This window comes from Papio anubis, chromosome 2 (assembly GCF_008728515.1).
Source record: "Papio anubis isolate 15944 chromosome 2, Panubis1.0, whole genome shotgun sequence".
NCBI lineage: Eukaryota > Metazoa > Chordata > Mammalia > Primates > Cercopithecidae > Papio > Papio anubis.
In genome coordinates this window covers 44,328,066-44,355,230 of record NC_044977.1, presented here as the reverse complement: position 1 = coordinate 44,355,230, position 27,165 = coordinate 44,328,066, and the positions used below count along the sequence as shown (strand labels likewise).

General features: G+C 41.9%; 1 protein-coding gene across 24 annotated transcripts in view; it reads right to left on the bottom strand.

The window, feature by feature from the left end:
- Positions 1-27,165, bottom strand: part of KALRN (kalirin RhoGEF kinase) — a 690,448-nt gene that overhangs the window by 191,749 nt on the left and 471,534 nt on the right. For 4 of the 24 annotated variants that reach the window (XM_031662348.1, XM_031662358.1, XM_031662367.1 and 1 more), the window contains exon 34: positions 7,783-9,231. The exons of 16 other annotated variants lie outside the window; for them this stretch is intronic. In XM_031662348.1, the coding sequence (XP_031518208.1) occupies positions 9,169-9,231 (63 nt within the window). In that variant the 3' untranslated portion in view covers positions 7,783-9,168. Of the gene's footprint in view, positions 1-7,782; positions 9,232-27,165 lie in introns of those variants that run through there. 4 more of the 24 variants (XM_031662355.1, XM_031662366.1, XM_031662368.1 and 1 more) reach the window with 1 other exon arrangement.

The window sequence follows — 27,165 nt, the reverse complement described above, 5'->3', positions numbered from 1 at the left end:
TGCTCTGTCGCCCAGGCTGGCGTAGCACAATTTCAGCTCACTGCAACTTCTGCCTCCTGGGTTCAAGCGATTCTCCTGCCTCAGCCTCCTGAGTAGCTGGGACTACAGGTGTGTGTCACTACACCTGGCTAATTTTTTGTATTTTTAGTAGAGACGGGGTTTCACTCTGTTAGCCAGGATGGTCTCGATCTCCTGACCTTGTGATCCTCCTGCCTTGGCCTCCCAAAGTGCTGGGATTACAGGTGTGAGCCACCGTGTCCGGCCAATCTTCATGCTTTTTGTGGGGAGTATAAAGAGAGACTTATAAAATCTTGTGTATGTTTCTTGCAAAACCCTTACCTCTCCATTCCTTCCAAAATTCACAGACTCATCACTACTATCTGCCTTGAGATCATCTGGATGAATTTCCTAGTGTTCTGTAGCCCTGATTGTGTCAGTCATTGAATCTTAGTTTCTCCCTGCATTCCTTCCTCATCTTCTGCACTCCCTACATTCCTTTGTAGCTATATTTTTCACCATAACATGTATAATCATCTAACATTTTATATATTTTACTTATTTGTCTGTATTTCCACCAGAATATAAACTCCATGAGGGCAGGAATTCTTGTTTGTGGTTTTTGTTGTTGTTCTCTTTTTCCTGTCTAGAATAGTGCCTGACACATAGTAGGTATTTAATAAATAGCTGTTAGATGAATAAATGAATGAATGTGATGGATACCCAGTACTTATTGAGAGTCACTAATTATTAGCAATACACATTCTCTTGTTTTGGCGACATAACCCCTTCATTGGCCTCTGGAGGAGGTATTAGCCATTTCTATAGTCTCTAATAGTGGAGGGACTCTCCAGAACCCCAATCATTATACTATTTTGGACATAACCCTTATAGCCCTTCTCATGTCAAACATTTACCAAAGATGTGACTAGTGGTGCTACTCTATCTAACCCTCCACATCCTTACTTCTCCCACCCCTGCTCCCATATGCATTATTATTATTATTATTATTATTATTATTATTATTATTATTATTTTGAGACAGGGTCTTGCTCCATTGCCCAGGCTGGAGTGCAGTGGTGTGATCTTGGCTCACCACAGCCTCTGCCTCCTGGGCTCAAGTGATCCTCCCACCTCAGCCTCCCAAGTAGCCGGGACTACAGGTGTATGCCACCGTGCTGGGTAATTTTTGTATCTTTTTGGTAGCAATAGGGTCTCGCTATGTTGGCCATGCTGGTCTCAAACTCCTGGACTCAAGTGATCTGCCCACCTCAGCCTCCCAAAGTGCTAGGATTATAGGCATGTGCCACCCACCTGGCTCCATATGTATTTTTATAAGACTTTTAATGGAGAAAAATAAGTTATCCAGATTTTTTACTACTATAGCCAAATTAGAGGTCTGAGGCATGTTGGGAAACTGGCATGTGGTGATGATCTAAGCAATCATCTTTGAATGACCATCACACTCACTGGGCTCATTATTTTCTCACTTTAATTTCTGAATCATTCACTCCTGCCATGAAGCCAGAAATGCCGGGTTGATGGCTTGATGGCCTCTCCTGGAAGGCTGTGCCTGTGTGTAGCCCTACAAGCAACATTTTGCTGTGCCATTAAGCTGAAATGTCATCACTTTTATTCTACACCAGCCAATCAATCAAGCACTGCAAGGACCACCCCCCCTCCTTTTTAATGACTTATTCCATCTCGAAGCCCGCCTATGTGGTTTTGCAGGATAGAAAGAGAGTACTTAGATCATTTGTGTTGGCCTGGCTTTGAGGGTTATATCTGTGGCTCTCCTACAAGTTTGTTAGTTGAATAGTCCCAGAAATACCAAAACATAAAGCAATAGGTCAGCATCCTCAATAGCAAATGAGAACACAGGAGAGTCTGAGAAGTACAAAGTCTCCTATTTTCATTGCTAACTTCCAGCTGGCCTTGGAGAAGCTCAATTGTGCCAATCAATTTTATCAATCACTTGCTTTTCTCAGGACCAAGATCCCAGGCAAGTCCTCGTGAAACTGTGAGACACCAGAGCAACACTCAGAGTGCTATACTTACAGGTCACTCTCAGAGTGAGAGTGCCACACCAATAAAATCTAAACCCTCTTTCTACATCAATTATTTTTTTTAATCTCATGCCCATCCTGGTACTTTCCTTTACTCAGATGCATGCCATAACAATCACTCAGCAGAACTCAGCACAGCCAAATCTAAAACCTCCACATTGTTAGGTATAAAGCTGATTAGAAGGTCACCACTAATAGGTAACAGAGTCACTGGACATCCTTACAGATAGAATAACATTCCTTATTCCACCATCCCAGAAACTCAAAAGCAGACACATAGAAACCCCCTCTCCCATCACTGCTATTTTTGAACTCTCTGAATTCTAACTACGGCTACTATTATCCATGTCCACATCCACCCATGGTAGGCCTGGCTGTATTATCATGCCACTGGCACCTCTGATGGTCATTAGTAAGCCTGGTTATAAGCACCTGTGCTGAGAAAACTCTCTTCAGGGCCAGGACAGGTTTGCAGAACCAGTAAAAACAGGTTTCAAAGGACAGATCTGAGAACCAGCTCCATATCTGCCCTGAACCCCTGGCTTGTGATTCTATTCATGAAGCCCAATCTAAAAGAGAGTGGTCAGAGCCTGAGCCCCTCTAAGCTGCTGAGAGTGTAAAAGGTGCTACACCTTCAGGTGGCTCCATATAAATGGGAGGAAGATGTGTGGTCACCTAACAATCTTATCTTTAGTTCTGACTGCACTTTTGGTTTTCTAAACTTGTCTTCCTTTCTGGATTATAAGTTTGAAATATATTTAAGAGACTCATCCTCATAAAAACTGGCCTTTGACACATTTTCTGTGCATATGTATTTGTGTACCTATATGCACATACACGCACATTGTTGGATTAGGATCTGAATCTTTCTTATGGGTTCTCTAATACTGATTCAGCTCATTGAATCCTCTGCATTCCACTCTCTCCCACAACTCAACCTGTTTTCTCCTATGTTCAGTCCTTGTGACGCAGTGAACATTAATTTTTTTAAAGGACAGTCATTTTCACAGCACACTTTGGAGTCTAAAGCTCAGCAAAACCATATTCACACTGGATCTTTCATCAAATGAAACTTCTAGTCATCCAAGCTTTATGACCCACATATATCAGTTTCCATGGTTCACACGTGGAATGTCTACAGCAGATATTAGATCCTACACTGCTCCCTGTTTCTGATGCTTTTGGGCTGCCGATACATATCTATCTCTGTGTATACTCAGAATCACAGACTAGTTCTCCTTCCTCATCCCACTTTTCTCTTCCCCGGGTATATTTTCTTTCCTAATGGTGTCTATTTTATGTTGAAGCTAAAAAAACTCATGAACTAGCTTTCTTTGAGCATAGAGTACAGAGAATGAAAATGGGGAGCAGCTTGCGTGGGACTGTAACCCACACAGAGAAGACATCTGGATGTTTATGATTCCATGTGATTTAGAGAGTGGTTCTATAATATGCCATGTTCTTTGAGGGCAGGATTATTTCAAACTCATTTTTGTAGCCTGCTTAGTGGCTCCCAGCATATCTGATACATAGTAAATGTTTAATAAATGTTTACTGAATAAATGAATGGTCTCAATAGCAGCACAGGAGGAAGATGATGTCACAATATCAATGTACTAGGTGACAGATGAGGGCAGATTTAGAAATTAAACTTCTAAAGCCTTGGGCTGCTGGATAGTCAAAAACAGTATAGAAGTGGAAGGAAGATAGCTCCTTGTGACCCACAGGGTCCCTACCATGAGAGTCAATAGGAGACCTCACCATCTCACCAAGAGGAGACAGTGCAGACATGGAGAAAATGACTAGAAGGACAAGAACTTGGAAAAAGGATTTTATACTTCATTTTCATTTTTTTTTTTGTGGAGGGATAGGTATATTTAAATACTCAAGATGTGATTCACCAGTCATCAGATATAAAAAAATCTACTCTCATTTTGCTGGGTACTTTAGTGAAACAGAAAACTTTCAATTATCTCTCCTAATGGAATGAAAGCAATGGTACATATAATCAAAATGTCTTTTCTATTTGCCTTTGGAAAGGATTATGTGTGTTTTCCCCCAGCAGGTTTGCTTTCATAATGATAAGTTCTAGCTCGGGCTAATAATAAAATGAGTTAGCATTTTCTCCATAAAATAACTGGTAGGAGAAGAATAAAAATGTGTTTATGGCAGAAGAAACTGATGCAGGGCCTAGGACGTGCCACAGTTAATCACTTATATGAATAATCTACTTGCAGCAAGTGGGATTCCGAACAGGGCAAAAGGCCAAGAGCAGCTGTATGTCCTGGATTTTAATGATCCCAGAATAGATGTCCCAGGAGAAAGCTATTGCTAGTGTTATGAAAAATGTTAATGGAGAAAGAAAAACGGAATGGGAGTAGGAGAGCTGGGATTCTCAGACTTGATAGCCCAAGGGAGGCCATATAACCTCTTTTTGTCTCAATTTTCTTATTTATACAATGTAATAATTCATTTGCTCTGCCTACCTAGTAGGTTAACTGGTCAAAAGAAAGTAGTGGTCAAAAGGGCTTATAAAAGTATTACGTTATGAAAATGTAAAGTATTGATAGACAAATAATGAAATACTGTTGGCACCTCCTTTGAGGACACATTCCTTGTTTAATTCCTCCATGCTTGGGGTCTTTGGCTGTGGCTTCTGAAACTTACCCCTGTTTAAAAAAATAGTCCAATTTTTAAACAATTCTGCTGTTTAAGGATAACTACTTTGATAATGTCCATTCATCCTAATGAATGGATGCCTCATTTCTCAGGTAAGAGCTTCATTTTAACAGGAACCTCCTAGCTATAATAGCTTAATTTAGTGGTTCTCAAAATGTGGTCCCCAAAATGTGGTCCCTGGACCATAGCATCAGCATTACCTGGGAATTTGTTAGAAATGCAAAATTTTGTATCTGTCCAAATCTTACTGAACCACAAACTCTGGGGGTGCAGTCCTGCAGTCTGTGCTTTAACAAGCCTCCCAGGCAATTCTGATGTACACTCAAGTTTGAGAACTACTGCTTTAGTGCCCCACAAAAAGGGAATGCTAGGAATTGGGCATTGGTACGTGCCATGAAAAGCTTTTTTTTTTTCTTTTTCTTTTTCTGTAAGGAGTAGGAAGCAGCTTGTGGGACTTTTCAAATTACACAATATGCTGGCTATTCAGAGCTAGACCCACAGCGACATGCTAAACCACGTCAAATGCACTGTCATACTTAAAGTGATATATTTGTCACCAATTCATTTGTATATTTGTATATGTATAGTATATATAGGTATGTATATATGTACATATGTATATATATAATGATGACTCAGTACATCATTTTCTCAGGAAGGTCTTACATATGTATTTGTATTATATAAATTATATGTATATATGCCTTGCATATGTACATATGTATGCATATACATACATTTAAATGTCACTAAATAAAGAAAATGATGTACTGAGTATATCGTTTTCTAAGGAAGGTCTTTTTCCTGACTACCCTATTTAAAAATACATCTCTACTTTTGGCACTCTCTACCTTCCTTTCTTATTTTCCTTTGTAGCATTTTGCACCTTCTAATATGCTGTGTTATTTATTTTGTTTATTGTCCGTTTCTCCCAGCTAGAATGTAAGCTCCATGAGGGAGGCCTGTTTTGTTCACTGCTGTGTCCCTAGCTCCAAGAACTGTGCCTGGCACCTAGTAGGCACTCAGTATATATTTGTTGAATGAATGAGTGAGTGAGCAACTGCTGAATCTGGGAGATGAGAAAGTATTGGGATCAAAACACTGAAACACCTGTAAGCACCCTTATTAGTTAGTGTCGCTACCGCATGGGAGCCTTGCCTCTCTCTGTTTCTTCTCTGGGCTCTGAGATAACACTGAAAACAAGCTTTGGTAAGCACCACTCTCAGGGATTTACTTCACTACACTCTTTATCATTTCAAAATACTATCTGGTTTTTCCTAAAAATGGGGATAGTGTCCTGATGGATCAACATGATTATATGGCTGGCTGGGGCTTGGGGGCAGTCTATTATGGAACGGATATGCAACAGAACAGAGTGTGACATATTTTGGGGGAAAATAGTCTAAGAATGAAAATCAGGAGTTCTGAGTTCTAGTCTTTATTCTGCCCCTAACTTGCTATACGGTCTTGGGCACATTGCTTGGGCAACTAGCATTTCTGGGTCTCAGTTTCATCAGTTGATCTCGATCATCTCCAAGGTCCCTTTCAGTTGTATTTAAATATCCACTCATATGTGTTACTTAATATCTGTCTCCTCTACTGGTAAGCTCTGTGAGAACAGGGACTGTTTACTCACCCACTTCATAATGCCCAGCACTTGGAGGCACTCGAAAAATATTTGCTAAGTAAACAAATCCCTATGGAAACCAAACAGTGATTTCTGCCTCATCAGCCTGTGCTCTACACAACCAAGGCACAGATACATGGATGTGTGCTACAAAGACCCTGGCCGTCAGGGTTCTCCAATCACACAAGGAAGAGCAGGACACTGGTCTGCACCCCGAGGGCATACAGAACTGCACAGTTCCTTGATGTGAACACCTGTGGGAAGTGTGCAAGGAAGACCCCAGGCTGGGCACCTGGGCCATCAGTCCAGTGGCCTGGAAAAGCATGGATTTGGGGATGAGAGATCTGAATTTGAATCACAGATCTGCTATGTTCTAGCTGTGAGTTTAAGTTATCTACTTCTCTTCATTTGGAAAACAAAGTACTACCTGCCTCTCAGGATGGCTGTGAAAATTAGAGGAGGACATCAAGTGTCTTCCTGGTACCCAGAAAAGCGCCCAGTGAATGGAAGCCTCCTTGACTGGTTCTGCCTCCCCTTCCCTTTATGAAGCCTTTAAGCCATGAGGTTCCTAACAATGCCTCTTTCCCAAAGAGTTGGCCCAAGTTTGCTACTAGCTCATGGGAGTGCCTTAGCTCAGTGGTACCCAACCTTTCTGGCACCAGGGACTGGTTTCATGGAAGGCAATTTTTCTATAAATGGGAGGGGTGAGAGGGTGGGTGGGGGATGGTCTGGGGATGAAACTGTTCTATCTCACATCATCAGGCATTAGTCTGCAGCCCAGGAGCTAGGGACCCCTACCCTAGCTAGTCTTGGCTGGAGGGGCATAAAGATTGGGATAAAAAGTGTTTCTCAAAATATCTACCTTCAGAGATATATATTTTCCCCTTTTGATTCCAGTTTGCCTAATGAGATTTGTAAATTGCTATAGCTTGATATCAAAAGGTTTAATTTTGTAAATAAAATTGAACCATTGATTATCACTTGAACGTGCTGAGGACTACCACTGAAAAGCACGAGTTTGAACTTTGCCTGTCTCTCTTTTTGGCTGCTTTTCTCTCCCTTCTACCTTGCTCCCTCACTCCCTCCCTTGTGGAGTCAATTATACTCCTGTTCCTGTCCTGCCCCCTCCTCTGCCTTCCCGCCACCACACTCATCTTCTACCTATGATTATCTTTATTCTGAAAAACAAATTCTGTTGCTAGGCAACCAGAAGACAAAATTGCTGTGGTTGATATGATTCTCATTAGTGCTGCAATTGCAGTGGTGCCGCCATCATGCCGGACACACGCTCATTGCATCTGTCTCCAGCTTCACAGATCTTTCTGGAAAGTGGGATGGGGAGGATTCTTGGCAGAGAATTAAGGGCCTCAGCACTCAACAGAAAGTATTTATAAATCACTGTATATCAACAGCCTGCTTTAGAATCATTTTATTAGAACACATTCAAGAAAGTGACATACGGAAAAAAGACAGCAGCAATTCTCAGTCATGCAAATGCCCGTGTTAAAGTTCTCCATTGGATTTAAATTCAAGTACAAAGACAGTCCTTTCCTGAGCCAGGTGCAATTCCAGAGAATGACACTTTGCATTGAGAGCACGATTCCTTCGAAAAGTTCAGAACACTGAACAAGTCACATCCTCACAATAAGATTGTGAGATACATAAAAGTGTAAACTTTTTTAAGGATTCCTTTACCCTGCCCTCCCCCATAACCCAGCCAGGGAAGTAAGCCCAACTTCAGGACCTCTCAGAAATCAGGTTTAATCTATTGAAAATAAAGCAGTGGGCCTTTAAAAAAAGTTAGAAAATGAGTGTATATATGAAATGGAATCATCATCTCTGCCTCTTGCCTTGGTGTGGGGTTTCCACGAAACTCTGTGTTTGGGGTTAGGGCTCTCTCTTGAGTGTGTTGGAAACTGGAGGACTTTTAAAACTTTTTTTATTATGAAAAATTGCAAACATATACAGAAGTGGAGAGAATGGTATAATGAATGTCCATGTACCATCATCTAGTTTCAACAATTACCAACATGTGGCCAGTTTTTCATTTGTATCTTCTCACACTTCCCACCCACCCTCAACAGGATAACCTGAAGCAAATAGGGGCTGGTAGGGTGGTCTTTGAACCAGAGACCTCGGGAGGGAGGGAGGTTATGGAGGAGCTAGAAAAACATGAAAAAATCTGGGTAGGCTGAAGCAGATAGAAAAATTGTTGAGGAAGTGGTTGTTGCCAGTGTTTGGGAAAGGCTAAAGTTAACCCTCATCTTCTCTACCATACATCATCCCTTCTTCTTCCCTCTTTCTCATGATGTGGGGATGCAAGCTAGATTAGAATGATGGGTTTTTCCAGATTGGGGGCCACTGATAATAGAAATGTTCATCCTGGTGTAAACTTCAGAGACAAATGTGTCCCTCTAATTAACCTCTTCACTCATGTTGCAGACCTCTAGGGCAGCAGGGGCCTGGACGTACCTGCTGTTCTGAGTGGGATCTGGGGGAAGTACATTGGGCCATGGGGCCTCTCACAGGTCCCTACTGCCCCACCATTTTAGACTTTGGAGAGAAGCTCAGCAACCTCGAATTGCACCCAGTAGAGAAGAAGGGAGCCCCGAGGGTGAACCCATGGCCCAGGTGGGGAGATTTTGCTTGGAACATGTTGCCCTCTGAGCAAAGGCTGCACCCCACACCAGCCCTGCCAGAGAAGTCTCAAGAGAGGTGGGTGATTGGAGTCCTGGTGGGAGGTCCCAACGGTGCCACGGCTAACCCGGTGAGCTGCAGGGACAAGTCCCAGGATGCGCGCTAAACGTAAGTGGAGAAAGGATCTCCAGGTCCCAGGTGCCACCGAGGAACAAGGTTGCCATCCTGTTAAGAAAAGGGCCGGGCTCTGTGATTTGCATATAACTTTGCAAAAATCTGCATGAGATCCCGTAGCCCTTATAGAAAACAGAGTTAAATCATCAGTGCAACCTATTGTATTTCTAGTAACCCGATGCAGAGTGCAACCTGACAAACACACAATCATTTTGTAGAAGAGGATATGGAGGAAACAGAGTGTGTGTAAGACTTTCCTTGGTCTGAAGGTTCAGAAGGAGCCCACCAAGTCCACAATCCAGAGGAGGATCACTGATGAACCACTTTTACTAACTTTGTTGGAACTCAAATCCATATGCTTTCATCCCATTAGACACCTGTAAACCAGTCCTGCAGTGGCTTCCCAGCGTTCCAGACCCATAAGCAGGAGTTGAGTCAGGAATAATAGAAATGGGGATGCATTAAATGTGAGGTTCTAGTGACAGTGATCATTAAAGTTTATTTCAGATCCTTTATTCATTTTGTTGTTTAAGCTGTCTTAGGGCCCCTGTGCCCTACCAGCAAGTCTTGCTATATAACATTTAATTGGGAGAAAGAAACTGAGAAAAGTTTACCCATTTATATAGTACATTTTTGATAGTAATGGACTTAAAATTCATGATTTAAGTGTTTCCAGGGACCATGACAGGTGGCAATCTGTAATTTTTCCAAGGCATGCAGTTGGTTTGGGCAGACTGCAAGGCTGCCTGAGGGAGTGAATTCCCGAGTGAGAGAGTGAACGAGTAGGGAGCCAAGCTGGAGACCCAGCTTCCATATGCAGCATGGCTTACACCATCTCTACTGGGCCATCTGAAGCAAGGAAATCACTGTTTCCTTAAGAAAAATGACCTCTCAAAGAAGGTCAACTTGTAGCGCTCTTAGAAGAGTGATCTATTCTAAAGAGCAATGGCTCTTGGCCAAGAGAAAAGTTCAGGATCAATTCCAGAGTATAATCTCACAGTCTCACATTGACTGTGGCTCAGCTCCATGATGTAAAAGGTTCTATCACACTTGCCGCATGGAAATGAGAAAAACAGTCTGAAACTCTCTTAGTAAGAATCCAGCTGGGCAAAAATTGTTCATTTAGTGAGATAAAATACTTCAGCATCAAGCTGAAGTGGTAGTTACCCTGAACTTCCAAGAATATAGGGTATACTTAGGATTCAGAGAGGAGATGAGATTCTGAAGAAAGCCAGGAGCTATATACATGCATTTGTGAATAACTCATGGCAAAGGGACTGGTGCACCCACTGATCCCAACTTTACCAGGGCAAAAGTGGCTCAAGAATTTTAAATCACAGCCAGCCGTGGTGGCTCATGCCTATAATCCCAGCACTTTGGGAGGCCGAGGTGGGTGGATCACGAGATCAGGTGTTCAAGACCAACCTGGCCAACACAGTGAAACCCCATCTCTACTAAAAATACAAAAAATTAGCCGGGCGTGGTGGTGGGCACCTGTAATCCCAGCTACTCAGGAGGCTGAAGCAGGAGAATCACTTGAACCTGGAAGGCTGAGGTTGCAGCGAGCTGAGATTGCACCACTGCATTCCAGCCTGGGCGACACAGTGAGACTCCATCTCATGTACCCTAGAACTTAAAGTATAATTTAAAAAAAGAAAGAAAAAAAAAGAATTTTAAATCACATTTTTTTCTGTGTGCAATGTCATTAGTATGGAAGGTGGCATCAGCTGTCCTGATTAGCTAGACCCCCCCACCCCCACACCATAATTCACTGTCATTACCAGGTTTTTTTAATAGATGGGCTATGAGGCCTACAGAATTTATTTCAGTGGCAGGATTTAATAGTCTTATAAATGCTAAGTTTGGCATTCTGCTTTTTATATGGTTGTTAAAATTCTGAAGAGGATAGCAGTTTAAAAATATTTTATTGTTCTTATTATTAATAGCTAACATTTATTGAGTGCTTACCACATGTCTGACAAGGTGCTGAGTGTTTCACATGCATCATTTCACATGATCTGCACCACAACCTCATTGAGTGGGTAAATACCATTGCCCTCATTTTGCAGACTGAGGCCTGGAGAAGTCCTGCCCAGGATCATACAGCTGGCAAGTGGAGGGGGTGAGATCTGAACCAAGGTTTGTGTGTGAGATCTGAACCAAGGTTTGTGTGACTTCAAAGCTGTTCTTAACCACTGTACGTGTTGCCTTTTCTAATGGAGAATCCATCTTCTAAATAATATTTGTATATTTGTATGTTTGTGAATTCTAAAAATCTTGGAAAGCATTCCTCACATAAGAATCTATCTTGTCCCTGAGGACCTAACCTGAAGTGGTTTGGGTAACTTCATTATATCTATCTATCTATATAAATATATATTAAGCTATGATGATCTCTGTATATCCACAAATCTTTCTCATGATGGTTTGATGTCTGAGAAATAGGAAATAGGTGATAAACCCATATAGGTGATACTGAACACTTGCTCCCTTAAGCCCTGAGAAAATACATACACAGTTATCCAGGAAGCCATTATTTTATATAGCCCACTTGGTACCTTAAAAGAGTGGTTAACCTAAACATCAATGCATAGCTCTTAACTTTAAAAATGATAGTCATTCATGACATTATTGAGATGATTTTTCAAAAATCTGGCCTAGGGCAAGGACTAGTGGAAAAAGTTTAAGTGGAAGTGTGAAAAAGAGACCATTAAAATTTTTTTTGAAATGCTAATAATTTATCTTGTTTGAGAAAACAGCTCTCAGCTTAGAATTCATATACCTCTCACATCCAATAACTCTATACTTTGGCTTTCTGATTCCATAGGCCAGTGTACAGTCTGAGATCAACTTTTTGAAATATTTGCCTAGTAATTCTAAGGGTCACTTGTCTTGGAATGCTTAGCATAGAGGTCTTTTCTTTATGCCAACCACTCCAACATCGGAAAAGCTGAGTTTTGCAGGATATCAAGTACATTTTCACATTTTCCAGCGCACATTGTCCAGAAGTACTTGTCTTTGGCATTTTCCATGAGGGGCAAGAATCAGTGAGACCCACTTTACAGGACAGTGGCTTTTATTAACCAAACCTTCTCAGCATTCTTTATATGAGGTGAGGGTATGCTAAAACTTCCCTTATCTCCCCTTATTCATGTACAGACTCCTTCGTGTAAATGCTGTTTATTTAATATACTGTAGGCCCCATTCTAATGTTAGACTCTTGGAATAAGAGCTGAGCTATAATGAGATGTTTTGCATTCATTGGACATCCAGTGATAGAAAAATAGCCACAAAAGGAGAACATGTTTATTATATTATACCTCTTCTTGTTCCACCAAGAATTTGAGGCAGCTATTTTGCAACAGATTTTCAAATTCATCTTCAGTCGACTGTATGTTTCCAATGTTTTTTGTCTGATGGATTAGAAAACCATGGAGGCAGGGATGTGCTTGAATTGCTATTTGTATGGCTAAGACATAATAAACAGCCTCCTCTAAATTCCTGACTCATGCCATGCTCTGCTTGGCACAGAAGACAGTGAGTGATTAACAGACAATACATGGAACACAGAATTTTCTTGGTTTTTAAATTCAAGTGTGTTTTATTCAGCTGATGAGGAGAGGGAACTGATAGAATTTATATTATTTGGGCCAAAATGTTGCTTTGTGTGTTTCTGCCTGAATCATCCAATTGTTTTATTTAGTGGACTTGGCCAGTGGAAGGCGGTGTGCATAATGGATATCAGAAACACCTGGGTTCAAATCTCATCTCTGCCACTTTCTGGTTGTGTGACCCTGGGTAAATTATTCAACCTCTTGGAGTGACGTTTTCCTCATCTGCAAAATGAGGATAATGATACTTACCTTGAAGAACTGTTGTGGGACTGACAGGAGAGAGTACATGTAAAATGTCAGGCTCACATTAGGAGTTCAGTAAGAAAGGCAGTGGTTACTGTCATTTGCTTAACCTCTGGATGGCTTGCTTGCAGGCAGCCTTTGTGTTTTTCTCTGCCTGCCCAATTATAGCAGTGACTTCTTAGGGAAAGGCCTGTATCTCTTCCATTAGATGGGGTGGGGGATTCTGTCCTTGGCAGGGACTTTTAGGGAAAGGCTTGTATCTCTTCCATTAAATGGGGTGAGGGATTCTGTCCTTGGCAGGGACTTTATGTGTTCTGTGTTCCTCCATTTCCTACAGAGAAACTCTGTGAATACTATATTAACTGGTTTCAAAAAGGCTTTCTCCACCTCAGGTTTCAAACCAGAACCCAGACTGGAAATATCACTTGATGTAGCCATCAGAATTAAAAACTGAGATACACAGTAACAAAAATATTAAATACTGCATAGAGAGAAGACATCAATTAATACCATGAAACACACTTTCAGTTTAGCTCTTTTCAGGGACTGATTTTTGGACCTTCTTATTTGTTTTATCATGCATCCTACTCTGCCTGAAGGGCCTCCTTTTGGATCTACATGTCTGTGTTTGCGGCTCATGTTGACCCCAGGGCTCTTTTTCCCAAATTCTATAAGGAGGTTACTGATAAAGACAGGCTGGCTGAGCAGTCAGCGATGAGCAGGAAGGCCTCAGAGGTGGTGCGGAGGTATGCCCACCTGTTATGCTGCCCCCTGAGTGACAGGCTGGCCACGTCCACTGCCACACCACCACCCCACCACCCCAGTGCAAAGACATCAGCCGCAGCCAGCGACATTCAATCTCTGTTTTTCCTCTTTCCATTTTTCCCTCTGCTCAGGGAACCCTCTGAGAGAACTCTGAACCTAGGTAGTGTGGGAGAGACATCCTGGAAAATACTTGTTTCATGTCATTTTTTGTTTGTTTCCAATTTAGAAAGATTAGAGACAGTTTCTTTACCAGAAAACCTTCCCTCTGTACTTAGACTGTGGGAGAGGAGGGAAGAGAGGGTAACCGGGTTGGGGGAGCTGTCTTGACCCGCATCCCGTTTGAAAGCTTGCTGCTCACACAGTGGCAAACGCTTTCCCTAGTTGGCGCTCTCTGTGCCCTCCTGACCTGGATCTCCGTGTCCCCATGCTGAGTCACTCTGGAAACCCCTCCCTCTGGAATCACAGAAAGTGAACACCAAACTGGAAACACGTCCGCTTCTCTCTCCCACTGCATATCTCTTCATGAAAACGCCTCATGAATTTGAAGCCATGTTTCAAGCTTTTCCTCACCTTTTCCACAGGTCTCTAAACTGCTGAGTTTTGGGGAAAACCTTCAAGAACTTCTTATCCCCTTCCTGCTCCCAACCCCCTACCCCCTGGATTTTCCTTCTCTTTCTTTTCACAGTCCAAGGCTCCTGACCTTTGCAACCAAACAAAGTTGCCAGTTCTTCAGCTCACAACCTCCGCCAGTCCTGCAAGTCAGCCTGAATTCACTCTCTGATGGCCTTCTTGAATCCCAAGGTCCTGAGAAGTGGATTACCCTGTTCTCTGCTAGGAACCTGCTTGTCCCTCACCCTTGGTTCATGCAGAGGGTGGACCCCAGCAACTATCTGATAATCTTGTTCCTCTCTGGTCTTTAAAAAATAGTATCTATTAGGTTTTTGTTAAATTTATTATGTCTTATTATAAGACATAATACAAAAACTAAAGAAACCACCACCCAGAAATATCCATTATTTACATTTTGGAGAAATGTAATTTACATTTTGGAGAAAATATATATTACATATATTTTCTTCATATATACATATATGCATATATACATGCACATATGTATGTACATATGCATAGATAAGCACACATACAAGCACATATGTACACATACATATTCCCCCTTCATTTTTTAAAAAACTTTTTTAATTTTTAATTTTTAATTTTCCAAGACAGAGACTTGCTCTGTTCCCCAGGCTGGAGTGCAGTGGTGTGATCTCAGCTCACTGCAACTTCTGCCTCTGTGGTTCAAGCAATTCTCCTGTCTCAGCCTCCCGAGTAGTTGGGATTACAGAGGTGTGCCACCACGCCTGGCTAATTTTTGTATTTTCAGTAGAGGCAGGGTTTCACCACGTTAGTCAGGCTGGTCTCGAACTCCTGACTTCATGATCCATCTGCCTTAGCCTCCCAAAGTGTTGGGATTATAGGCATGAGCCACCGCGCCCGGCCACTTCCTTCATGTTTAAAAGCAAAATTAGTCTTTCAAATAGAGAGAGAATAGGAAGTGGAGGCAAAAATAATTTCAGGCTACAGCTCAGGTAAGCCCTGTATTGCGCCAGCGACAGTCATGAGCTTGTGGAGGACCCAACTTAACTAGTTTATGTCACCGGCCTGATGGCCAGGGAAAATATCCAAGTCCTTGCCCCTCAAACCACATAGATGAATACTTCTTACAGAGTATATGGGAAGCACACTGAGGAACACACACACAAATTCATAAATATACACAAACCAGAGATATATACATAAAACATATCATTCAAATGATTTTTTTGTGCAGTTTCTGTGAAAAGCTACTTCTACCTCAGTGTGCTGCAGGGAACACACAGTAGCAATCATAAGCTTGTCTTCATGGATCTTGTGATTCAGTGGTTGAGATTAAAAACTAACCCATGAGAAACAATAGCAAACCAGAAGGAGATACTGTCTCACAAACTGCTGGGGGATGGGATTCCAGTAATCAATCTAATGATGAAGATGTGTTCCAGCAATACTTTCCTGAGGTCAGAAATGTACCTCTCAGGACAGATAAATAATTTTGGAGACACAGCGATGCAGTATAGTTTGGTAGATGAAGGAAATTGTGAGATCATTATCTGTTACTGAAGCTGATCACACACGTACTAGAAAACACACATTTGGAGGAGAGGTTTGCAGACTGCTGGGCCCCAGGGGAGGAGCAGGAGCAGAGAGAAGGGGCCTGCTTACTGGAAGCTCTAGGTCCTAGAAAGAGCTATGTGGTTTGGGAGCCATGCTCTTCCTCTAGAAGCTCCCAGGGACAGACCTTGACTATTATACAGAATATGCAGTAGGCTGAGGAATGTGCTGTCGTGACAGCCCTCCAATGGAAGTCACTTGAGCAAGCGGATAGAGAGTGAAGGAGGGCCACGATGTCTACAGACAAAGCTGTGGACAGAATCTGAGAAAGCAGTAGATCAAGGATGTGGTATATGATGAGTTTAGTTTCAGTTCTGTTGAGTAGAATGCAACAGGTCATCCAAATGCAGTTATGTCACAGACAGTTGGAAATATAGTGCTGGATCCCACGGTGAAAGGCAAGTGCTAGGAACAGAGAGTGTTCAAATCATTGCTAAGAGTACAGCTTTGGCCGGGCTTGGTGGCTCACGCCTGTGATCCCAGCACTTTGGGAGGCCAAGGCAGATGGATCATGAGGTCAAGGAGATCGAGACCATCCTGGCTAACACAGTGAAATGCCGTCTCTACTAAAACTACAAAAAAAAAAAAATCAGCCAGGCGTGGTGGTGGGCACCTGTAGTCCCAGCTACTCGGGAGGCTGAGGCAGGAGAATGGTGTGAACCCAGGAGGCGGAGCTTGCAGTGAGCCGAGATTGCGCCACTGCACTCCAGCCTGGGCGACAGAGTAAGACTCTGTCTCAAAAAAAAAAAAAAAGGAGTACAGCTTTAGGCTAAGCAACATGGCAAATACAAAATAAACTCAGGGCAACATATGCCCTGAATGTTAAAGAATAATGTTTGACTAGGGGAAGGGGAGAGGAGAAGGGCAATATTAGCGTAGGTGGCTCTGTGGGGATGGGGGGAAGAGCATGGATTAATGTGGAGAGCAGTGGGCATTTCCAGACATGAAAACTGGCCTGTTTTGTTTCCCTGCTGCACCTCCACCCTAGAGCAGCACTTAGCACCCAGTACTAAGTACTCAGAAAAAAATGTGGCAAATGAATGGGTAACTGAATATGAACTTGGCACTAGAAGTACAGTCACTTCAGAGACATACTCTTGGAATTTTGATCATAGACATCAGAAGCGAAGCAACAAAAACTATTGTTGAAGACGGGGGTAGTTCTAAAGAAAGAAGATTCAGGAGTAGAAGTTCAAGCGCAGTTCTCACTGGGAGCATGAGGTAACAAATAAGCCTTAGATGGCAGGGGAAAAGGAGGTGTTTGACAATATAAGAAGGGGAAAAAAGGTGTTGGATTGATACACTGAAGGCCGCTACAAAGGAGGAGATCCAGAGCTTGTGGATGGACTAACAATAGACTGTTTTGGAGGCTGGAGAATGAAAGAATAAAAGGACAATGATGCATCAAGGTGAAGAAAAACGTAATTTGATAACCATCATGCTGAACCCCCCCCCCCCCCCCCGGTGTTTTTTGTGTGCTACTCAATAAAGTCTAAATTCCTCTGAATGGTGTTCAGCATCTGCCATAATGGACCCAGCCAATCATTCCAGTTTTATTTCCCAACCCTTAATTCACAAACCCTGAACTTGAACCAGGCATACTGACTCTCCATGCCCCAAACTTACCCTACATTCTCCTTTCTTTCTCCCTTACCCCTTGCTCTTGCTGTTTGATCCATTTGGAATGATCTTCTTCCTTGCTCCCAACACTAACCTTGCCTGGATAAATTCTACCCATTCAGTGAAGTCTAATGTGGAACACTGTCTGATCTTCCCAAACTGGAAGCTTTTTCTTAATTACATTTGGTCCCAGTTTCTAGATCTCTCTCTTGCCCACAATGCCAAACATATCACACTGTGCTTGTTTGTTCTGGTGTAGTGCAAAATATAAGTGAGGACCTCAGAACACACTCAGCCATGTAGCACTCCTGATAGCTTCACTAAATAGAACCACACTATTGGAGTTAGTTCCTCCATCAACTTTTGCTTTCATAGCTTTTCTGTATCCTCCCTTGCTGTCAACAGCTTAGCCTTTGTGGCAATACATGTGCCTATAGAGAAGAAACTTTCTCGTCTTCTAATATCCTTTGGGTTGAGTAACTAGATGGCAAAGATCATAAGGATTACATATAAAATTAAGATTTGCAAGGCCTGCCTGTGAGCAACAGATGTTTAGTTTTGCTAGTTTCTTCCTAGATTTTGGCTGTTTGTCAGACATCTAAGATCCAAAACCAACAAATTTAATATCTTTTTTCTAGCATATTTCATTGCTGCATCTCTATTACTTGCGTATAATGTATAGAGTGAAATGTAACAAACATTCATTTTTAAAAGTCAGCTTCTTATTCCTTCATTAAAACAGGGGCATACTTAAGGATTAACATAAACTTGCATTATATATTCAGTTTCCACATTGGTACACTACTCTGTGGAGAAACAAATGGTGAACTGTACCCTAAAATACTAAATATGGTTGGGAGCGGTGGCTCACGCCTGTAATCCCAGCACTTTGGGAGGCCGAAGTGGGCGGATCACTTGAGGTCAGAGTTTGAGACCAGCCTGGCCAACATTGTGAAACCCTGTCTCTACTAAAAATACAAAAATTAGTCGGGTGTGGTGGTGTGCACCTGTAATCCCAGCAGCTCTGGGGGCTGAGGCAGGAGAATTGCTTGAACCTGGGAGGTGGAAGTTGCAGTGAGCCAAGACTGCGCCACTGCACTTCCAACTTGGGTGACAGCAAGACTGTCTCAAAAAAATAAAAATAAAATAAAATACAAAATATAAGAAAAGTCTCATATGTCACATCACATGAGCCTCTAACTTATCAATGTATAGCCTTCAGAATATAAAATTATATGTTTTTATCAAGACACAATAAAGAGAATGAAAAGATTTGCCACAGGGTGAAACATATTACATATATGACCAACAAAGGACTAATATCCAGAATATATGAACTTCTAAAAATGCATAAGAAAAGCCAAACAACCCACTGTACACACAGGCAAAAGCTTGAACCAGGAACATTACGAAAGAGAAAATCCAAGGCCCCAATACAAATATGAAAAGATGTTCAACTTGATCAGTTAGCAGGGAAACACGAATTAAAGCCGTAAGTACATATCAACACACATCCACCAGATCTGTAAAAATTCTGAAGTCTAACAATACATAGTAGTGGTGAGGATATAGAACAATGGAAAAGTTCATACACATTGGCAGGAGTGTAAATTTGGTATCGGCACTTTGAAAAATAGTTGACATCTTCAAGTAAAGTTGAAAATATACACACATATCCTATAACCTAATAATTTTACTTTTAGTTTTACGCCCTAGAGAAATTCAAGTACACATGCACAGGGGTATGTATGCCAGAATATCCATAGCAGCACTGTTCACAATTGCCCCAAACGTTGCATGTACAGAATGGATAAATTGTGGTATACTCACAAAATGGAATACTATATAATGATGGAAATGAATGAACTATACACATCAGCATGGATGAATCCCATAAAAATAAGTGTTGAGCAACAGAAGCGAGACACAAAAGAATATACATAGAATGATTCTAGTCATATAAAAACGGCCACAATGAGATGAAATTGTTTAGGGATACCTGCATAGAAGCTAACATCATAAAAAAAAAGGAAAGACTATTATGCATACAAGGAGAGGGGTGACCTCCAGGGTTGTGACCAGGGAAGGGCACAAAGGGGGATTCCGAAAAGCTGCCAATGTTCTATTTCATGACCTGCATGGTTTTGACGTCTATGTTCACTTTATAATTATCCATTAAATTGTTCAGTTCTGTTTGTGCATTTTTTGCATGTATATTTTGCATTTTCAAAAATTTAGAAAGTTTGATATAAATCAGATATTTATACTTAGGAATACATTTTATCTATAGAAATAAGATGGTAAGTAACATTTAATCAGAATGACCCATAACATTCATTTAGGTAATATAAATACTGTACATTTCAATAAAAAAGAATATAGAATAAATATTTTGGGACCAAAATTGAAACAAAGAAGGAAAAACAGAAAGGAAGATGAACTTCAAGGCCAAGCTCAAATTTCACTTCTGATGCTTTGGTTCCCAGGCTAAATTTATCTTTCAAACTAAGTATGCTTCTGGTATAAAATGTAACATATTGGGTGGTAAACGTGTATCTCATCTGGCACATTTGTCTTTGTAACTTCTCTGATGCCTAGCACAACAACTGGCTTAAAGGAAGTACTCAGTACAACGGTCTCACTTCATAAATACACATAACATGTATATAGCCACCCTATCATCACACACTATCACATATTATCAACTGGGCTATGAACTCAGAAGACTGGGCAAAAACAGAAGCTGTTTTGATATATTCTGAATCTCCATGGTTTCTGGTCATCAATGGACACAATGAAATTTTGTTGAATAAAAGAATAAATTCAGTGTACCAATATACTTGAAATAATTTTTTACTCTGCCTAGTTTCCTTCTTCTGTGTTAACAGAGCTTTCTCTTTGGGCATGTATCAGTGGTTCCTAGTAGTTTGCCCTCCAAATAACAGCAAATTTCATGGTTTGGACTTCATATGCCCCTGTTGGCAGTATTGTCTTAAATTTAAATGTCAGATAACATATTATAGAAGTCTTTCTCTTTTAAGAGTTTTAAAGACTTTTTAAGTTAATGCAATAAGCATTCCCCTTTAAGAGACTGTGTGGAAAAAGACCTAAGAAATGTGACTGTTCTCATTTTGGGGGTGGCGGGATGAAATGGGGTGGGGAGGTGAAATAAGTTACAGATTTCAGGTTCCATGATTTGAAGTACCTCTCTTTAACAAACTACATCCACTCCATATACCTTCAAATGCTTTTTTAAGAAGAATTTTTCTTTTTTTCAAACAATAATCTGAAATGTCTCAAAATGGGGCATATTCAGGCTAACAGCACAGTAAAGAAAGGTCTAAGCAGGAAACCAGGGTGCTGTTTGTGTTTTCTTCATTGCCATATCCTCAGTGTCTACAATAGTGCCTGGCACATGGTAGAAGCTCAAAAAATGACTGATGAATTAATTAGTAAATGAGATAAAAAAGACAGCCTACATTAAAATCCCAAGCAAAAGAAAAGATAATGAATTTTTAATATCTTCTATGGCTCACTAAGCCAATCTGTTTTCCATGTGTAAATAAGCAAACAGTAAGTGAAACTTTAAAAATCCTATTCTTGCAGAAAGGACACTAGCTAGCAGGAGACAGGGTACAGACGTAGTAAAAAATAGAGCCTGGGTTTTCCTCCAGCATATCATAACATTCAGAGAGGTGTTTAAGTCCTTGCAGTTGCTACAGGGCAGAGAGCAATGTATCTAGGAGCATTCACAAAGCATTCCTTAGCCAGGATCAGCAGGGGTCATGCAGAAAGCATCTCTCCTGAAATTCTAGTTAATGTGTACCTCTCTCTGCAATTAGCAATTTGAAAAAGAACTAACTAGAGTTCTTAAAGAAAAAAAAAATAAGACTACCTGAACATTCTGAACATGTGAGACTCAAATTTAAGTTCCTACAAACGGGAGAGACTGAAAACAAACTGCCAGCCTGATATGACAACATGAGTGCTCAACACAACCAGCGCCATATCTGCATGGGGCACGGACGGAGAAGAAGGAGAAGGCTGATTAGTAGTGGGTCAAGTGTCTGGTTGAAAATAGGAGTGGACATCTGTCCTGGTCCGATCTATACAGTTCTGCATCTTCTTTGAGCAGTTTTCTCCCTAAAAGAAGAGCTCTCAAGCCTGAGGCAAGCTGCCCTTAACTGGGCACCGCACATAAGGTATCACTGCACATAAGGTAAAGAGAGCTCCAGCCAAAGCAGAGCCATAACTTCACAGCCACCTCCAGCCTGCCCCACCTACTCTAGATTGCCTCGGCTCCAGAGGTTCCTGTCTAGCAAATTTTTGCTTAAAGACTTTTGTTTTGTTTTGTTTGTTTGTTTTGTTTTTTGAGACAGGGTCTCACTCCAGGCTGGAGTACAGTGGTGCAATCACAACTCACTGAAGTCTCGATCTCTTGGGCTCAAGCGATCCTCCCACCTCAGCCTCCCTAGTAGCTGAGACCAAGTCATGTGCCACCATGTCTGGCTAATTTTTGTATATATATTTTGTAGAGACAGGGTTTCACCATGTTGCCCAGGCTAGTCTTGAACTCCTAGACTCAGCTGATCCACCCGCCTTGGCCTCTCAATGTAGTAGGATTACAGGTGCAAACCACCATGCCCAACTCCTTCTGCTTAAGTTTTTAAGTTTATTTTCATGTCTACCAGAAGAGCTTGCCTCCAGGTATCACACTCCCAATGTCACTTCTAGTCATCCTGGAGCTCAACTTTTGAAGAACAAAATTTCCCATTCCCTGTTTCCCCTACAATTAGTTTCGATAATGTGGACTCAGTCATTTTGTTCTATATGAAAATAACTTTTTCTCTTTAATTGATACAGAAGTAAGTGATATATCAAAAGGTCTATGCAGAACACTCCAGTAAAATCCTTGCCCTGAAAGCCACCACTTCTCTACCTGCAGCCTCCAAGCTTTGCTCTCCCCTCCCCTCCCTCCATCCATGCCATCTCCCTTCTTGTACCCCCTCTCCTGGCAGAACTGCAAGCGTACTCACTTGAGTCTTGTTTGCCTTGGACTGTCTCCAGCTAATCCACTTTAACATCTTGTCTTGCTCTCAGATTTTATTTCTCCTTCCACCAAAATTTTAATAATGAAATAGATTTCAATTTGAGTTGGGCTGTGGTGGGGCTCAACTGGTTCTGGCAGCTCAGTCCTCCCAGGCAGCTCCGAAGCAGGGATCAGCCTTGCCACATCCCACTGCTCACTGCCAAGCTCTCAGAGCCCAACCAGAATTTGCTTGAGAGGCTGGAAGATTCTGTCTAGGGCAGAATCACACTCCCACCAAGGCTATGATGTGAGTCACAAGTATTTGGCATCAATGAGTCTGTGACAGGCATTAATACTTGCCACATGCCAACCCTGAAGCCCCTGGACTGGGCTACAGAACCACTTTGTAATTTACTTTGTGTTGCTGTGGATTTGCTGGGGCAAAGTGGGAGGTGATGCAAGGACATTCGGCGTAGGGGGTGGGGGTGGGAGTAATAGTAGTGTTTCCTTTCTGTTGCAAGGATCAACAAGCTGAACTATCAAGGTTACTACAAAAGTACTGTTTTTAATCCAACTTACCAGGCAGGAGATTGACTTGGTGTTGAATCTTAGGTCTGCCGTTAAGTGGGTTCATGACTCTGGGCAAGTCACTTTATTTATTTATTTTTAAAACAGAATGAAGGAAGAGGGCTAGATGATCTCGAAGATTCCTTTCCTTCCTAAGATTCTATGGTTTCAAATTCCAAACTCACACTGAATCAGATCTAGTCTCTGGTTACCCTTGCAGCTATCACATACAGATCTCTTCTACTGGCAAATCACTTTTTCCAGCGTCCCTATTTCTGTAACAAGTACTTGTATAAATGTGAAACAAACCTTTAGGCGGGTCCAAGTGCTCTGAGTACCACAGGGCATTTCTGAGGTTTCCTGCAAGCTGCGTGTGTTCAGCAAACTACTCACTGGCAGCCATATTTTATGAAACTTACTTGCTTTTGCAGATGATTGGCAATTTTAATGATGGGTTTCTCGAGGGAGGTTTTCAAGCTATGGAATATAAATCAAAATATTAAGTAAAATAATGCTGATATGAAATATTTTGCCCTGTGAAGCTAGGTTGTATTTTTCAGCAAAGTATATTTCATACCCTTTGGTGGTACGCAACAGCTGGAAGCCAGTCATTTATTTGAGGAACTTTCACTTAGAGGAAAACCTGTGACTTCAATTCCTCACACTTTATCAATTTGTTCTGAAAAGCCCACACATTTGTACTGTGTCGAATGTCTCTGAGGAGAGGATGGAGTTGTGCTTCTGGGAGGTGAGAGGGCAGCCAGAGGCGGGGAGCTGCAGGCATCCCAAGTACCACAGAAACCTCTGCATTTTGTTACCCTCTGCTCCTCCTCCTCCTCCAGCCACCTGCCTACCACAGATAAAAGTAACAAAGGAATTATACTAGGAAGAAAGTTATTTTCAAACTTAGCTCTGGACTTGAATTATTAAGAAAGCTAAAAAAAAAAATAATAACAATTTGGGCTTAGAGTGGAGATGGTATTTTTCCTACTTTGGAGTGACTGTCAAGTCCTTGAAGAAAATCAGAGTGTTTCTATCTGGGATTTATACAGCAATTCTAATCCTATATGCTGTCAGGTGTGGGATGTGACTGAGACTCGAGATTACGCAGCTATATTATAAAGCCCGTGTTTAGACTTCAGATATATCTACTCTAGGCCTTGGTAACTGGAAGTGCAATTATATACACTTTTCAGGTATTTATTTAAGGGTTTGAAGTGTTTTGTTACTAAATGGGAGGCAGTATAATCTCTCCCTAATAAGAAATATTTCAGGGGCCCCTCCAGCCCCACTGAGACAAAGGGCAGAGTAATGGAAGTGCTGAGGAAATTTTCCCAGGGACCTATCCCATTTTTCCTGCCTTCAAGATAGCACATTTAATGGGCTGGATCTCCAGTGTGTGGTGCCACTGTCCAGGGACCACAGCTAAACCTAACATGCTGTCAGCAACATGCTGGAGACCCAGTCTTGGGTGGACTATCTTGATGGTTTTTAAGAATGTGTCAAGTGAAAAATATTACCATGTGAACTGCTAAGATTTTTATCGATCCTAATGCTGCCAAGTCTCCACATTTCCAGATGTCTGGTTTTCTCTTCAGTGGCAAAACACAGTGGTCTGTGGCCCCTTGAAACTCTAGGGGGCATGTTGCTGCCTGTTTTCTTGCACAGGAGTGCCCCGCAGTCCCCTGGGCAGTGACCTACCCCAGGTCTTCTGTGCTCTTTCATATAGGATCTCAGCTAGTCCTTCAAAATCCCAGGAAGTAGAAATCACTGCCTTCATCGTACAGATGAGGAGATGGAGGTATGAAGTGATTAAAGGACCACTCGGGTCATGCAGCTGGCACCCAGTTGAGGATTGTACCTGATCTCAAAACCCATCCCCTTTCTTTTACATCACATTTCCTCCCTGCAGCAGACACTACGGGCAGCCCACCCAGATCCCCTTTCCTGCCAGGGCACCAATGTCCCAGCTCTTGTGCCTGTTGGCTGCTCACAGCTCACAACTGACACAAACGGCTGGCCCCCTTGCCTCAAGGCAGGGCAAACTCCATGCAATTCCTACTGCAGAGCTCTGGGAGGGACCAGCCTTCACTCCTTCCCCACTGGACCCTGCTTCCCTTCCCTCTTTCCCCCCTTAGGAGCACTTTCTCAAATCACATGCATAGGAATCTCAGTCAAAGACTGCTTCTAGGGGATGGGACCTAGGGTGCTCTCCTTTGAGCTTTGAGTTGTCCTAACTCCATCCCTATTCTGTTTTTGTTTGTCTGTCTTCCTATTTGTGAACCCATTTAAGTAAAGACATTCAATTTTTTCCTCAGTCATCTGTCCTCCATAAGCACTAATCCCTACAGGGAAAATAATTTCTTACATCTAATTCAAGTGCTTTCAGTTGCAGCATTAGCCCACTTTTTCTCAGAAGCAAAACCAAGCAGTCCTTTATCGCTGATGCAATTAGCAGAAGACTAGAAATGGACATCCTTTCTCTTTCTGGTTTTCTACATGCCAGAATGTAAGCTGGAAGATGGCAGGGCCTCTTCGCATTTACTGCCGTACTCCTAGCATGGAGAACAGCATCTGCTGTAGAGTAGGTAGGACCTCTGCACAGTTCATGAACGAAGTGGGTGGGAATATACCAACACAGGGACTGGGTATCTCCTGGTGCAGGGAGTGGTTCCTCTCTCTAGCTACTGCCCTTGCATCTAGTGGCCTCCCAGTGTGCAGATGATGAAACTGTCAGTTCTGATGAAACAGGTAAGGCTCTACAGGAGTTCTGTTCTTAGAAGGCTCCTGCAGCCAGGCTGCTCTGCCTCTTGTTTACTGGCATCATGTTACGGCTTGTTATTAAAGCAGCAGTGACACTGCAGGAATCCTTTGAATTTCCCCTTAGTTGGACCCTTACCGTCTCTGACCCAAGCCTTCCTTCCCAATTGGTAAAACAAAATCTTGGTCCTGACGCACTACATTGATGTGATAATTCAGGGTTTAAAAACCATTGAGTTATATCCAAAAATCTCAGGGGTTCTCCAGGTATTTCCCTGTTCTTCTTTAGCATATCACCATTATCAGCCCACATTGCACCTCAGCTCACATTAGCTTGTTACTGAAGTTCCTCTTCAAACCACACACCAGCCTGAAATGTTTCAGCAGTGTTCCTTCCCCTATAATTTTTTCAGAGAAGAGTACCAGCAAGTCAATTTCACTTCAATCTCCCTCTCTCCAGCCAACTCTGACGTGTCTGGAAATTTATAGTGATTTTTGGATGGAGAGTATCCCTACTAGGATAGGTTTGTAATGTTCCCTTCAATAAGTATTTATTTTATGTTTCCAGCATGCCTGGGCTAAATGGCAAATACATGCACTGGAACTATTACAGTGCAAACGGCTGCTTTTGTACCATTAGCTGGAAAGGATTCAGCAGATATCTATCAGGTTAAACAAGAAGATATTTGGCTGTCACCTCATTACTCAGCTCTGCTTGGCTAGAATTCTATAATTCTAGATTTCTTCTAAGTGTGACTGCAAAGCCCCACCATTTAGTAATGCACATATAGTCAAAAGATGATTCACAGTGGAATGACCTTTTCAGAAAATCATGAACTGACTCCTGGACAGAATATGGAGGGGCTCAGATCACCATGGAACAAAGTAAGCACACCTGTTTGCCCCTTAAGGAACTACTGCCTTTGTATTAGACAGGTGCAAGGTAGAAGCTATGCAGACCCATTTAAGTACTGAACAAAAGCAACCCTAGAAAAGTTACTAATGCCATTTACTGAGGCACCCATATTGTATTGTCAGTGTTTAATGTAGGATTAAGAATATTAGACTGTCTTCTCATCAAGAGAGGATTTACAGCTTAAGAAAACAGTTCAGCTTCTCTGCTATAGAGAAAAGTGGTTGCGTTTCCTTCCCTGGAGATGTCAAAGAAGAGTCAGACAA